This window comes from Haemaphysalis longicornis, unplaced genomic scaffold (assembly GCF_048455015.1).
Source record: "Haemaphysalis longicornis isolate Haplotype H1 unplaced genomic scaffold, Haemaphysalis longicornis Haplotype H1 scaffold_13, whole genome shotgun sequence".
NCBI lineage: Eukaryota > Metazoa > Arthropoda > Arachnida > Ixodida > Ixodidae > Haemaphysalis > Haemaphysalis longicornis.
In genome coordinates, this window is record NW_027526233.1 from 39,915,355 (window position 1) to 39,931,409 (window position 16,055).

Consider the following 16,055-nt stretch of genomic DNA (forward strand, 5'->3'; position numbering starts at 1 on the left):
GGTGTTTATGTGATCAAGCTTAACTTAGCGTTACTTTGCGTTGTAGTGTCCTTGCATTGCATGACCTCGAGGACGCATCGTGGACGGCGGCCACGTTTTACGCAGGAAAACGTTTCCGCGATTTCACGCCATGTGAAACAACGTGTCGCTTGGTCTTTTTTTCGAACCTCTTTCATCCCCTCATCCCCCCCCCCCCCTCTGCGGTTTCCGCGCCCCTCTCGCTAATCCCAATCGCCCTCTTCCATCGTTCGTTTTCTTTTTTTCTTTTTTCCCTTTGTTTGTGTGTATTGTTAACGCTTGCACTAGGCATCCGTATTTACCTTGAGCCAAGCCAAGCCAAGCAGTTGTTGGGGGGCTCCCACATGGGCTCCGGCCAAAAACAAGTTTTTCAAGGGAATTCAAGTAGTACAACGATCGAAAAGGCTCGCCAGAAACTCATGAAGCGTCCTGGACCCTGGACAAAACAAGATTATTCCTCAGGAGCCCCTGGAACCGTTGAAATCTGCCGGAAAAACAAGTAAGGCGGCGGTCAAGCCTAACCACCGAATTTTGATTGAATCCGGCTGAAACGTCGCCCTCAGCGATCATTCCTTGCCACAAACTTCCATCGGAACTTACAATTAGGCTAAAAAACAAGAAACTGCGTCTGAATTGGCCAAGAATTTGCGAAGAAAGTGCAAAAACCTACCGTGGCCGTTTTGCGTGTGGGCGCAGCCATCTTGGTATCAGTGTTGCCAGCGCAGACTTCGGAATCTGCTAAGTTTGATGAAACTTGGAATTTGACTTGGCTGCTACGCAGCTTCCCTTGCTCCTGGCTCCAGTGACTAGTGGATTCGCGACACTGAAGTGAAGGTGTGGTTTGTGTGCCTTCAACGAGCAGGGAACGCCTGGCTATGACAACTGGTCATCGCAGCTAGTTCACTTCGCAAGAGTCGTGCAGCGTGCGCCAGTCGGTTGGATCACTCCCGTGTTCCTCTCGGGTGAAGTGGGTTGACAGCGCCCTTTGGAAGAGCAGCCGCTCACGCATCCGGCCGGATCCAAGATTGTTGACTCAATGGCGTGGCTTCCAACGCTACTTTGATCATCGCCGCATCGCCCACCAATCAGCGTGGGAGGCTACCATCGGCTACCTTTGTAAGGGACGGCATCACGGGTGGCTGCTCAGTTTGGTAAAGGTGCGAAAGCGGTCTCCAAGTTCGCTAACCTACCTGTTTTGTGCAAGTAAGACTTTGGCGTTGTTGAAACAGTATCATCCCCTTGTGAAATTGCTGTGCACTGCTGCCAAACTTTTACTTTGATACATGGCTGGCAACGCTAAGGAGATTATGAAGGCTCTCGAAGACTTCAAACGAGAAATGAGAACCGAGTTGCGAAGTGTGAAAGATAGTGTTAAGTTTTGTAGTGATACGTGTGACGAAACAAAAGCGATGGATGCCGGCCTGAAGGCACTTCGACAGGAAATAGCTCATCTGCTCGAAGCTAATGAAGCCCTTCAAGACAAAAACAAGCGCTTAACGCGGAGAGTTGACGAGCTGGAGCAGTACACAAGACTAAATAACTTGGAAATAAAGGGCATCAGCTCAGACGAGGATCCTGTTGACGTTGTCAAAAAAATCGGCGACGTTCTCAAAGAGCCCGTTTCTAGCCATGACATTGACACGTGTCACCGAATCCCAACGCGGAAGCCAGGCGAGACCAATATCGTGGTTCGCTTCGTCCGGAGGGATAAGCGCCACGCGCTTCTTGCTAGGGCTAGGAAGCAGAAGCTCACAACTAAGCAGCTCGGCTTGTCTCAGGCCAACGCAGTGTACGTCAACGAGCATCTTACTCAGGCCAACAAACAGCTGCTTGGTGCCGCTATTGCCCGCAAAAAGGAAGTGGCATGGAAATTTGTCTGGACGAACGGAGGAAAGTTTTTTGCGCGGAAAGACGAACAAATGGACGCTGTGAGGATACAGGACTTGTCTGATCTGACCAAGATGACGAAGTAAGAATGAGACGTTTGCAGCATGCTCGTCACCCCTCAATTGTCACCATGCATTTTCCACCGGCCTGTATTAGATACAAAACCGATCACTTTAATTCTAGCTTTAGCAGTGTCAACAAAAAATTGTTTTCAGCCTTCCATGTTAACATTCGTAGCATGAAAAACAAGCGAGACGAGGTTGATTTATTACTTGGGTCATTGTCGGTTGAGTTCGACGTTATACTTTTCTCAGAAACATGGTTTGGCACTGACAGCGATGTGTGCTCCTTCGATAACTATGTTTACAATGGTTTATCCAGGCCCCATGGAAGAGGGGGTGGGCTTGCTGTATATGTTAAAAAATGTCACTCACATTCTGTGATTGGCGATGTTACAATCACAAATTCCAATGTTGAATGTTTAGCTATATCTCTCAAGAATATAATCGTTGTTGCTATGTACAGACCCCCCCAGGGTAACAAATCACAATTCTTCGATTTTTTGGAAAGCCTCTTCCTTTTCCTCGACTCCACTAAGCTACCCTTCATTTTAATGGGTGACCTAAACATTGACCTATTATCCGACGCCGCTCATGCAAGGGAATTGCAGAGTCTCCTTTCCTCGTATGCATGTATTAATTATATCAGTTTACCGACTAGAATAACTTGCAACACGGCCACATTATTAGACGTTTGTATCTCCAATGTACAGCTTCCGCACACTGAGTCTGGCGTAATATCTTCCGATATTAGTGACCATTTGCCGATATTTTGCTTCATACCCCTCAAAATAAATGCCATAACAAACACTGTTACCCACATGATCAGAGATTTCAATGATCTTACGCTCAACGACTTTCACAAACGAATCGAAGATACTAATTGGGAGCCCGTATACAAGATCACGGAAGTCAATGCAGCATATTCTGCTTTCATAAATATGTTCGTAACCCAATATAACACCGCCTTCCCACAAATAGAAAGAAAAATTATTCCTAATAAGTTTAAGAAGCCTTGGATGAACCAATCACTTTACTCAAGGATCAGGAGGAAAAATAGCATGTATCACGATTTTCTCAGCAGCAGAAATGTCACTCTACTTGCTGAGTATAAAAAATATCGAAATAAACTCAACAAAGATCTAAAAAACGCGAAATCGGACTACTATGTAAGAAATTTCTCGCGCATTCAAAATGATAGTCGTAAAGTTTGGCGAGAGGTCAACAACTTGACCAATAAAACCAAATCTATGCAACTTGATGAAATAATCACAGAAAATGGTAAATTAACTGGTCACGAGCTATCAAATGCCCTGAATGACTACTTTATTAATGTCGCTTCTCCAAATTCTGTCACGCAAACTCCTGTAAATAGCTCACTGAGCCTCACCACTCCCTTACTCAATTCTATAGTACTCGCGCCCACAACTCCTCAAGAAGTAGCTACATTGATCCTTTCTTTAAAAAATAACGTATCTGCAGGGTACGATGATATAAAGGTGATCCCGTTAAAGCACGTTTGCGCCGTTATATGCGATGTCTTGTCACACATTGCAAATCTAATGCTGTCAACTGGTGTTTTTCCTGAAGATCTCAAATTGGCCCGAGTCGTTCCAGTACATAAAGGAGGCAATATAAATGAACTGTCGAATTACCGACCAATTTCTGTTCTGCCTGTGTTGTCAAAAATTTTTAAAGGTATTATCAATTCTAGGATAGCCGATTTCCTGCACAAATATAATGTGATTGTTGATTCACGATATGGGTTCACGAAAAATAAGACCACAGAGCAAGCACTGTTAGTTGTTAAAGACAAAATAATAGATAATATTGAAAACAAAAAATGTATCCTTGGCCTATTTTTAGATTTTCGCAAGGCATTTGATTGCGTACACCATGAGACCCTTCTTAAGAAACTTAGTAACTATGGGGTTAGAGGTATTGCGTTGAACCTATTGCGGAGTTATCTGAGCAATAGGTCCCAATATGTTCGAACAAATAAGATATCCTCTGGTATACAGGTGGTTAAGCATGGTGTCCCACAGGGATCAGTACTAGGGCCGTTATTATTCATTACATATATCAATGACCTAGCCGGCATACATAACTCTCCCGATCTGGTGATGTACGCTGATGACACTAATCTTTTCTTCTCTTCCTGTTCATTACCGGCGCTTCAAAATATGGTCAATGCTTATTTAATCAACCTTCGTGATTGGTTACAGAGGAATAAGCTTAGTTTAAATATAAGCAAAACGAAATATATTATTTCCAAGCCCATCAACACCATGGAAACTAATTGTATACATATTCATTATGACAGTATAACAATCAATCAAGTTTCTTCCCAAAAATTTCTTGGTGTGTGGTTTAATGAAAATCTTTCGTGGTCTGTTCATATTTCCAAACTTACTTCTGAACTAAGTAAAATTGTTGGCCTATTTTATAGGATTTCTAATCTACTGCCTGTTTGGTTAAAAGTGTCTATGTATAATGCCCTGTTTTTTTCAAGACTTTCTTATTGTAATCTTGTTTGGGGTACGACCACGTCTTCCAATTACCAAAAATTACTTGTCCTGCAAAAAAGAGCCTTGCGGGCTATTGAGGGATATTATGGTGCACCACGAAACTTACGCACGCAACCATTGTTTGTAAAACACTCCATATTAAAAGCCGACCAAGTGTATTATCTGCGGCTTCTTCAATACATTCACCAGAATCGCTTGTACTCTGTTCCTGATAGCAACATAGGTTACAATCTTCGCGTAGTAAAACTAAGAGTTCCGCGAACGCGAACAAATTACGGTGAACAAAAACTGAGTTGTCAGGTACCCAATGCGCTAAACAAATTCCCCTTTCCTGATGAGTTTTTTCTATCTGGAAACATGTTCAAAAAAAAGACCAAACAGCATCTGATTGAAGGTGAAATTCTAATGTAAAAATGCAGCTTACCGTCTTTGATACATATGCGTATGTGTATGTATGTGTGTACATGGATGTAAGTGTATATATCTATTGTTCTATCTTTTTCACACAAGTACTTAAGTCGAATGATTTACTTTATTTCATCCGTAAGTACGAAATTGAACTCGTACAAGTATCAATTTGTATTTGCCCATGATTGTGCACATGTTTTGTATTCTAGTAAGTGTTACTGCTTATATATTACTTTTGTATTTTGATTGCTGCCCATTCTATGTATTAAGTGTTTTTGTGTTTGCATCTGTACTACTTACAGGCTTAGGGTACCGAGGCCTCGTCAGGCGTAACCGCCTTTTGCCTCGGTCCCCTCTTTTCTATGAAAAGGAAAATAAACTTCACTTCACTTCACTTCACTTCACCTCTGGGCTATCCCACCCTTTTCTCCTAACCAGTCAAGTTCCTCCAGTTCTTTGCATATTTTCTGTATTTTTGAAACTCTCACACCCTGCAGGTTGCCCTACCAGGCACCTGCCGCCAGAAACAGGTCAACAAACGAGCTAAAATAAGCCCCTCCTTAGTTCTCACCTTCTTGCTTTCCCATCGTGACTTCAGTACCTTGCAATGCTTTCCTCTTCTCCTATAGCTTCGCCTGCCTTGATTAGGCCCTTTCCCCTCTGTTCCCCGGCAGCACTCCAACGGCCTTCTATCCCCCCCACCTTTTTTCCCCCCTTGCGTCCTGTGGCTTCGTATTCTGTTTGGTGTCGCGTAGAGCCTACGTTTTTTTGCTTGATACATCATGTTGCCCCGCCCACAACTGCAATGTCTTTAAACCCAACTGATTTGCGCTATTTGTATCTTTGAAACAGACCACCCCCGGTCGACACGTTAGAATAAATGTTATGTTTTTCAGTTTGATTTCTCTATCGTATATATATATATATATATATATATATATATATATAAAAGCAAGTTCTCTTGGCTGAAACGTAGGCCACAATCGTGCTTTTGCCTTGTTCGAAGTTTTTCTTCTGTTGTGTTCTCTACCATCTTCAAAGTTCCACTACTCCCTATATATATATATATATATATATATATATATATATGTATATATATATATATATATAAAAGGTTAGTAGATACAGACACACACGAGAAGGACATTAAAAATGAAAATAAAATTTTACTGATGTTTCAGGGAGAGGACTCCCTTTCCTATTAAGTGGAGGGGAAAATCGCCCCGCCGGTAGCGCAGTGGTTATCGCACCAGACCAGTATTCTGGAGGTCGTGGGTTCGGATCCCACCTGGCAGGCATATTTTCTCCACTTTCTTTCTTTCCAGATTCTATATCTGTTTCTATGACCTTTCACAACCTCCTCTTTGCTTTCCGAGGTTTTCTTGACTGCCAACCCTTATTTCTGCGATAGTTTCAACGAGCCCGCCATTTCCAATTCTGATTCGCCACATGCATAGCGAGGGCCTCTGTTCTGGCAGTCTTGGTGCCATAGGAGGATCAAGACCGTTCAACGCTGGTCGAGCATTCTGGACATGTCGTAGACACTCGAGTCGCGGCCCGCGGATTAAAAAGAAAGTCCCCTTCACCCCGAGTAGTCCGAGTGGCGCTGTCTACACTCCCAAGCATAGGAAACAAAAATACCTAAACATATATACCCCACAAAGTGGAGGGGAAACTCGCCCCACCTGTAGCGTAGTGGTTATCGCACCAGACCGGTATTCTGGAAGTCGCGGGCTCGGATCCCACCTGGCGGGCATTTTTTCACCACTTCTTTCTTTCTTTCCAATTTCTTTATCGGTTTCTATGACCTACCACAACCTCCCCTTTGCTTTCCAAGGTTTTCTTGACTGCCAACCCCTATTTCTGCGTTATTTTCAACGAGCCCCTCATTTGCTATCCTGATTCGCTACATGCATAGGGAGGGCCTCTGTTCTGGCAGTCTTGATGCCATAGGAGGCTAAGAGGGTTCAACGCTGGTCGAGCACTCTGGACATGTCGTAGACACTCGAGTCACGGCCCGGGGGTTAAAAAGAAGGTCCCCTTCACCCCGAGTAGTCCGAGTGGCGCTGGCTACCACCCCAAGCACAGGAAACAAAAATACCTAAACATAAATACCCTAGGAAGTGGAGGGGAAAATCGCCTCGCCGGTAGCGTAGTGGGTATCGCACCAGACCAGTATTCTGGAGAATGTGGGTTCGAATCCCACCTGGCGGGCATTTTTTCTCCACTTTCTTTCCAAATCCTTTATTTGTTTCTATGACCTACCAGAACCTCCCCTTTGCTTTCCGAGGTTTTTTTTTTACTTCCAAACCATATTTCTTCGTTATTTTCAGCGAGCCCCTCATTTCCTACTCTGATTCGCTACATGCACAACGAGGGCCTCTGTTCTGGCAGTCGTGGTGCCATAGGAGGCTTAAGAGGGTTCAACGCTGGTCGAGCACTCTGGACATGTCGTAGACACTCGAGTCACGGCCCGGGGGTTAAAAAGGAGGTCCCCTTCACCCCGAGTAGTCCGAGTGGCGCTGGCTACCACCCCAAGCACAGGAAACAAAAATACCTAAAGATAAATGCCCCAGAAAGTGGAGGGGAAAATCGCCCCACCGGTATCGTAGTGGTTGTCGCACCAGACCAGTATTCTGGAGGTCATGGTTTCAGATCCCACCTGGCGGGCATTTTTTCTCCACTTTCTTTCTTTCTTTCCAAATTCTTTATCTGTTTCTATGACCTACCACAACCTCCCCTTTGCTTTCCGAGGTTTACTTGACTGCCAACCTTTATTTCTGCGTTATATATATATATATATATATATATATAGTATAAGTAAAGAGTGGGATACACAGCAAGAACAATAACAAATAAGGTTCACGTACGTAGCGGCAACGGGACTTGCCTTCATCAGAGTACAGTTACATGATTTTGCTGTCGCAAACATATGGAACACATTTCTTATATAGCTTTGCAGAAAACTGTGAGAAGGAGCGGAAAATATTTCGGAAATGGAGAGTATGCATACAATCGGGCTACGCCTATGTTACAACAACAAACAAAACGGAAAAAAAAGAAAGGGGGGGGGGAGCGAGAGAGAGAGAAAGGGGTCGTGTTAACAAAGCAGCGTTCAAGGTTGCACCATGACAGGTCAACGTATGTCGCTTGCGCTGCAAGTTCAGACAATGCGGAAAACTGGACAACCGCGGTTTCAAAATAAAGAAAGAGTATACAGTAAGGTATTCAGTGGCGGGAGGACTGGTTGGGGCGGAAGCGAAGATGGGTGTGCCCCCCGCGTATGATACGGGGCACAAAAGAGCATTTCACAGAAGCTAGTAACTGAACAGGAAATAGGTAGGGTAACAAAAGAGTAAATATAAATAGATCACAAAGAGTTAAACATTCTCAAGTGGTGGTGGGAACAAGGCCTCCTTCCCCAGGACAAATGGCATTGTTGAGCCGCATTAGGCTAATAAAGCTGCTGTATTAGAAGAGTTTCTGCGAATTCTGATGGGAAACTCTAGGGTAGGATTACTGAACATATTTATAAAAATTATGCAGCCGCCAATTTTATTCGAGGGATAAGCACGTTAGTTTTCCGTAACTTTCAATAATCCCAAGTGTCGCTCACCCAAATTTTTAACTGCGGTAAGATTTCCAAACCTCGCGGTCGTGGTGCGTCTTGAAGGCGGATTCTAAAATCGTTGCTTTAAGATGTTCAAATATATGCCCGGGACTGTTCACATGTCTTGACAGGGGCAAATAAGGGCAGCTTTTTGCATGAGAGCGGTGATTATTCAACCGTATTCGGAAGGGCGTTTCTGTTTGGCCGATATATTGTTGCCTACAAACAGTGCACTCTAGAAGATATACGACATTAGCGGAGTAACAGTTAAAGTTACCTTTTATATTTACGTAGTAGTCTGAAGCCGTGCTGTTGGCGCGCTGTGTAGTGGTCATGTGTGGGCATACTTTACATCAGGGTTTATTGCAGGGCATGCAGCCAGTAGTTGCCGGTCGGTTGATACGAGTGTTAGTAAGAAAGTCACCAAAATTCTTATTACGCCGGTAGACAAGGCGTGGTGGTTCGGGAAATATGCTGTTTAAGCGGTCACTTTGCATTAGGATATTGTAATGTTTTTTTAGTATGTTGACACTCTTGGAGCGGAGGATGAGTGGGTTAAAAATAAGTTCGTTTGCGGGTTCCCGTTCGGGGCCTTTTTCTTACAGATTACGTTATGGTCTAATTGGCTGGCTCGCACAATAGCGTCATCGATAACTTTTTCCGGGTATTTTTTATTCAGGAGGGTGGTCTTGAGTTCTCGACAGTTTGAGGCAAAGTCGGCTTGGTTTGAGCAAATTCTTCTAAATCGGTGGGCTTGGCTGTAAGGTATTGCTGTCTTGCAGTGTCTGACATGGCTACTTCGGAAGTGCAAATACTGCCGCGTGTCTGTCGGTTTTCTGTACAGTTTAGTTTGAAGCCGACCTTGGAAGGTAGTAACGGTGACGTCCAAAAAGTTTACACTGTGTTCCAAATAGGAATGAGCAAGGATGGGCTCGGTTAAATGCCTCAATGAAGGTGAGGAGCTCCGCCTCACCGTGTTGCCAGATAAGGAATATGTCATCAATATACCTTTTGTAGTACATTGGCTTTAAATTTTGTGTGTCAAGAAAGTTTGATTCGACGTGAGCCATAAAGATATTGGCATAGTTAGGTCCGATTCGAGTTCCCATTGACGTTCCGCTGACTTGCACGTAATGAACTCCGTCGAACTTAAAATCGTTAACTTCAAGAATGACCCTAAGGAAGGTTTGGAGAGCAGAAGAATCGATAGGTTTGTCGCACGATGACTGCTCATACGCAAGGGATACAGCGGCGATGCCATCTTCATGGGGGATGTTTGTATACAGTGACGCAATATCGAGGGTGACTAGAAGGCAGTTATCAGGAATTTCAATTTTTGAGATGTCTGAGAGAAAGTCATTGGTATCCTTAATGAAGGAGGGAAAGCTGGGCGGAATGTCGCAAATGAGCTTATCCACATAGCGCGAGAGGTTTCCAGTAACAGTGCCAATGCCAGAAACAATGTGGTTCCCTGTGTTGTTCACCTTGTGAATCTTTGCGAGAAGATAGAATTTACCGGCTACTGGGCTTAAGGGGATCAGGGAATGAGCCGTGGTTTCATTTATTGTTTTATTTTTAACAAGCTCTGCAAGTTTATCTTTGACAATTTGCCTATAGTGTTGAGTGGGATCATTGGGTAGTGCTTTATAGAACGTCGATACTGATAGTTGCTCGTTAACGTAGTCGGTTTTGTGAAGGACTACGATTGCGCCTTCCTTGTCGGCAGGTTTAATAATTATGTTGGGACAGCTTGCGAGCTCCTCTAGGTCTTTCTTTTCGTTGGTAGTCATGTTGTGGTATAAAGAAATTTGTGTTTGGTATGCTTTGATTGATTGTAGGGTTTAACGCGCCGACGCCACCAGGCGATGAGGCGCGTCGTAGTGGAGGGCTCCGGATTAATTTTGACCACCTGGGGATCTTTATCGTGCGCCGAAATCTCGTACGCACGGGCGTTTTTCCTTTTCGCCCCCATCAGAAAAGCGGCCGCCGCGGCAGGGAATCGAGCCCGCGACCTCATGCTCAGCAGCGCAACGCCTTAGCCACTGAGCCACCACGGCGGCTTGGTATGCTTTTCGCACATCACGTTGGACAGCTTTGATGTACATATCGAGTCAACTATCACGCTGTGTCGGAGGGGTCCAGTGCTTATAGCTAGGTAGGGTTCGGCGGGCTTCTTCCGTCGCGGGCTGATCGTAGAAGTATTCTCGTAGCCTCATGTTTCTGGCGAAGTAATCTAATTCCTTAAAAAGTTGAAATTCATCAAAACCACAACTAGCCGGGCAAAAGTTTAGGTCATTTGACAAGACGTCCATCTGAGCTGGGGAGAGGCTTATACTTGAGAGGTTCATTACATTCCCGGTAAGGTTTTGTTTTGTGACGGCAGGCGAGGGAAAATTATTAGTACAGGGAGGGGTTTAACTGAACTGTTTGGGGTGCAGTAGTCGAAGCATTTATTACAGTCGTAGTGACATTATCGGTCGTATTGTCAGAGTGGGGGCATTTACTAGTGCCGGAGCTTGTTAGGTTCGTACGCATGTGGCCAGTGTTAGAAATCTTATCTCGGTTAAACTTTCGGTCTTTTGTTCAGGATATGGCGGAGGCCATCTCAGATTCGTAGTTGCTTAAAAGGTTCAACTCTTTTTTGCTTAGTTCCTGACTAAGCAGTTCCTCTTTCTTTCAGAGAGAATGGGCCGTAGTTTCGTAGTGATAGAGGATTATTTCAGTTAATTGTAAAGATGCTTTATCGAGTACCTGTTTCCAGTTATTCATGTTGGACGGGGAGAGTTCGGTAATAGCAGGTTTTATTCTAATCCTGTGCAAGAGCGGAAACGTGCAATTCGGAACGTATGCGCTTTAAGGATATTTTTCTTAGCTTTAAAAACTGTCTTGAAACAGGGAAGGAGGTCGCGTTACCTGTTTTTTGTGTGTGTGTGTGTGTTGTAGTCAGTTGCTGCTATGCCGATTATTTCGAAGGTTGTAAGGGCATGTGGCACGGAGGGCTGGATTTTGGACCCCGGACGGTCCGGCGGACGCGCTGCTGTTGGTTTTCGTGGCTCGGCGGTCGCTGAAGATGCGGAGGTTGGGCGTGGCATGCTGTTGGTGCGGCGCTGGTCAGGGACCTTCGTAGTGTCGCCGCGAGCGTTCCCTCGGGGTGTTGTGGCCGCTGCAGGTTTGCCAGTAGGGGTTAGCATGTCGCTGGCGCGACGCTCGTCCGTGCACTTCGGGGTTGGGGCGCTGGCGCTCGCCTAGGGCGCCGTGGTTGCGGTGGATCAAGGGGGAGCGGGCGGTGGGCTGCTGGCACGACACTGATTTGGGGTCCTTACACTGGATAGAATCGGAGGCAGTGGTAGAAAGTCGCTGTCATTTGGCAAGATAGCCGGGGCTGCAACTAGGTCGGCGGTGAATGCGAAGTCGCGCCAGCCCAGAGTATTGCAGCGCTGTTGCATGAAGCAGAGTGCACGAATGTAGCCGGCCAGCAAGGCCATATTGCAAACTGTGCAAACTGCGCAGTGCGGGAGCGCGGGAGCCGCCAACACTTAGAGCACAAACCCGTGATATCTTTGGATGTTGCTTATTTTAAAAAAATCCACGTAATGTCGATGGCGCGAAGCCCTCCGCCGGCTGCTCAGTTGCGTTTCGCTCACTTTAAAATTGATTTTAAATATGTTCTAGACTGTATTTTCCGCTGAGATTTTGCAGATGATGTATGTGCGTTCTCAAAAATCTATCTCTGACGTTATCTCGCCTTCAAAATTTTGTGTCAATGCCCCTTTAAGAGGGACGCATTACAGTAAAAAGAAACGCTCCACTTCTTGCCGCTACGGTGCATCACAGAAAAGTATCATTGCAAATACAAATGATCGTCTATTTAACGATCTTGTATTGCAAAACATTGCCGACTAAGAAAGCACAAACCTATAAAAGTAAGCTATTTGGCCTAAGCCTAAATAAAAAAAGCCATAACAGGTTTCCTAAGTCGATTTAACTTAGCCCGTTCTTGAGCTAGCGCTATAAAATAAAACTGTTCAATACTAGTGAACTTGGAATAGATGAAACACCGCGCTGTAAGGGTACCTGCGCTGACATTTTTGCGTCACATAGCACCCCATCACTGCCGAAGCCTCAGGGTAGTACAAAGCAGACGACCCTCGCCACCCACCATGTGTTTTCAACTATAAGCCAGCGGGAAAGTTGCGTGTACTAAATTTATTCGCCTTAATGTGCGTTTTAATGACTGAATACTGAATAAAATAATCTTTAAATAGGGGCAGAGGCTTAACTAAATAATATCTACCACAACAAGCCTAATTATCGGCTTTTTTTGAACGAGCTTTACCATTCCCCCCTTACATATCCTATGACTCAGCCCTTGTATATTTCACGGAAGGGGAACGAAATCTACCATTGTGAGCCTTACGCACTGGATAGACTAGCCAGGAAGAAGGACAAGGGTTTAACTCTTTCACGACGGCGCCATAGGCAATCGGAAGCCGGCGTCCGATGATTTTAAATCTCCCGCAAAATCTGAAACCCGCGCTCCGCAGACAACTATCCCCATCTGGTGTGTTCATTGGCAACTTCTCTTTCAATTTCGGTTTCGTTTGTTTATGTGTCTCGTGTGGTGGCGGCGTAGCAAGAGAAATTTGAACCGAAGGGGGAGGGGAGGAGGAGGAAAAATGGCGTCGGGTTCACGTCGCGCTCCGCACAGTCGGACTGCTGTAGCAAGCACTTCGGCAGCTCCTGCTGTCGATTTTTCTGATTTCAGCAGCAGTGAGGGGTCAAGCAATGATGTGGGATCTTCAGATTTCAGTTAGGACGACGAAGCTCCGGTTCAGGTGCCTCGCACTTCAACAAGCGCTGGCAGGTAATTTCGTTGTGACTCCGCGCTGTATTTATAAACAAAACGTGCTTCTTATCTGACGACTGCGGTTTTGATTTTGTGTTTAGGGTCTCGAGAACGTACGGCCGGGATATTTTGCCAAATGCACAGCGCTATATCGCGCTATCACCTTCAAGATAACCTGGAGCTCGTGTCAGATTAGCGCTGCAGGGTTCAGGTGCGACGCTTGTCGAGAGCGCTCGATTTTTTTTCTTGTTTTTTACCACCGAACTGATAAGAATTTTGTGCGAGGACACAAAAGAGTATACCGTAATTACTCGATTCTAACGCGCACCCGATTTTCCTGACAAAAAAAAACTAAAAAACTTGCACCTCCGATTGTAACGCGAACGGAACTGTGTGAGCAAGAAAATCGAATGCGAGAGAAACGGGTGATTTATTTCCCGAAGTAATCTCACTCATCTCACTCCTCGTAGCTCTCCACTGACCACAACATCTCGTCCTCGGTGCCGCCAAGCGCGTTCGCGATGCCACACTTCTGAACTAACGTTCAACCATGGTCGATGGGATCGTGGCCCACACCTCACACGCCCATCCCGCGAGCTTCTTTCAGAGGCGCACGCTTCAGCCGACCGCTCGTTTTGAACGCGTGAGAGCCGCTGCTGCCATTGCTGTTATCAAGCGCGCAAGTGGAACGATTTGACGATTTGTGTGAACGCCGATCGAAAAGCCTAGGCGACTATGCTTCCTGCGTCCGAAAAATCGTTGCTAAAAGCTTTGTTGCCGTCTTGACATGGCGATGGCGATGGGTGGGACGAAATTTCCGCTGTTTCGGTTTCGGGTTCGTATCCGATGCATGCGATTTTTCGACCTATTTTTCCGGAAAAAAAGTGCGCGTTAGAATCGGGTAAGTACGGTACTTGGATGCACGTTTTACAGAGATGCACTCACCCTTGAGCGCCCTCGCGGCGTGGCACAGCCGTCAGTTGCGCTAGGTTGACGGGCCCTCAAAAAGCCAAAACTTGGTGTACACTGTTGAGTTATATATTCAATCATAGCCAAGGAACGTAGAAACAATTTGTATATCTTAAAATACCTGAAATAATTTTTAGTCTCGGTAAAAGTGCCGATTTGTGTTTTTTGTATACTTTTCTTGGGGGCTTTTTTATGATTACTTGACGAATAAACTGTAAGTTATTGTACCTTTAACAAAACTGCTGCTTTGTGTTTGGAAGAGCAATCTATAAGCTACAATTTCATGCATAGCAAGGCTACGTGTGTTCAGTAGCTCAAGAGAAAAAAAATGTTTTGTCGAAGCACTTAAAATCGGCCGTTTTTCCGCCGTAACGAAAGAGTTAAACAAAGAAAATGAGCAGTAGAAGACAGGGAAGGTTTCGTGTGCATTTAGGGCGATCGTCAATCAAAAAGGAACTCCGGGAAACGAGTTTTAGCCTTGCTCCAGCGTGCTCTCTGGAAACTGCTGATAAGCGATCCCTTCCTAATGAGAAGTGCCTCTTCACCCCACTGGCTCCCGTGGTCTCCGTTTATTTATGTACACAGCCTCTGAGTGGCTTATGGAAAAACATAAGGCACGCACTAATACTCTATTCATACCCTGGTTTTGCAAGCTCTGAGGTCATGTAGATGTCGGGAAGGACCACATACTAAAGTGAATACGGCATTGGCGACGAAGCCTCCTTTCAGTGGCTGGAATTCTGTTCGCAACAAACTGCACATTGAAAAACTACACAAAGCACAGAATATCTTTCATTCGGCTGTTTTACCTTCGAAGCTATTTTCGCCATAACACGATGCCGGGACTAGAGCATAGTGCTATGGTCCGAACGCCTAAGGAGAACGAAGCTGTGGGGTTAGCTTAGGGAGCGTGGGAGCTTCATTCAGCGACACAGGATAAATACATCGCTTCACCAAATCCCATGGTTGTTCTTAGCTTTGCACTGCCGCGTAACGCTCTTTAAAAAAATTGGGTTGCTCTCCACACTGTGATGGTGAATAAAGCGGAAAGCTGGGCAAAATGAGAAACCTAGGTTTGGTTATAGAATGTTAAAGAATTTCTTTTATTCAGTGCTTGGTTTTTGAAGTGGTTATGGCTGCGGTATTACGCACTATAAATTTGAAGCGCTAGTGTATGGACAGACAAGTAACGAGCTATTCACTTCCCTCAAGTAGCATCGCATGTATAGACAGCATATGTCAATTCTCTGACCTATGCAACTTTCCTGTAAACTAACTATGACAAAAAAATCTGACTCGTTGTATAATTGAGTCGAGTCAGCAGCCCATGGTCATCTCACAGTTTTGAGGACATTTTTGACAGATTGCTAGGTACATGTATTTTCTACTGATCATTCGTGATTCCTTGGCCGTTCAAGTGTTGTTCATGTGCACCGGGCAGACAATTGAGCTGGGGCACGGGAGCATGTGGCAAAACGCATTGCCGCGCCATCTGACGTTGCACATCTCTTGTCGAGACACCTATGCGCGCGCGCCCTTGTACAACCCCTGTATGCCACCTTGTCTTTACCTTTGCTTCAAGCGGCAAAGCTTATAGCACTGAGCGCTTTGCTGCGGTGGTACCTTTTTTGCTCAACAGATCTCGCTACACACGGTTCACTGGTAGACGCATGAGAAGCGAGCTTTGCTCTATCTGCCAAGCTCTCACAAAGAAATTCCAACGAGATTTT

General features: G+C 45.2%; 1 protein-coding gene and 2 non-coding genes across 3 annotated transcripts; all 3 read left to right on the forward strand.

Annotated features, from left to right (window-relative positions):
- The first annotated feature begins 1,427 nt into the window (after positions 1–1,427).
- Positions 1,428–1,991, forward strand: LOC144163792 (uncharacterized). The gene has a single exon (XM_077694505.1). The coding sequence runs from the start codon at positions 1,428–1,430 to the stop codon at positions 1,989–1,991; it is 564 nt and encodes a 187-aa protein (XP_077550631.1).
- Positions 1,992–6,123: 4,132 nt separating this feature from the next.
- Positions 6,124–6,196, forward strand: Trnat-agu (transfer RNA threonine (anticodon AGU)). Its single transcript has one exon. It is a non-coding gene; the product is annotated as a tRNA-Thr (tRNA).
- An 845-nt stretch (positions 6,197–7,041) lies between these two features.
- Trnat-agu (transfer RNA threonine (anticodon AGU)) lies at positions 7,042–7,114 on the forward strand. The gene has a single exon. It is a non-coding gene; the product is annotated as a tRNA-Thr (tRNA).
- The last annotated feature ends 8,941 nt before the right edge of the window (positions 7,115–16,055 follow it).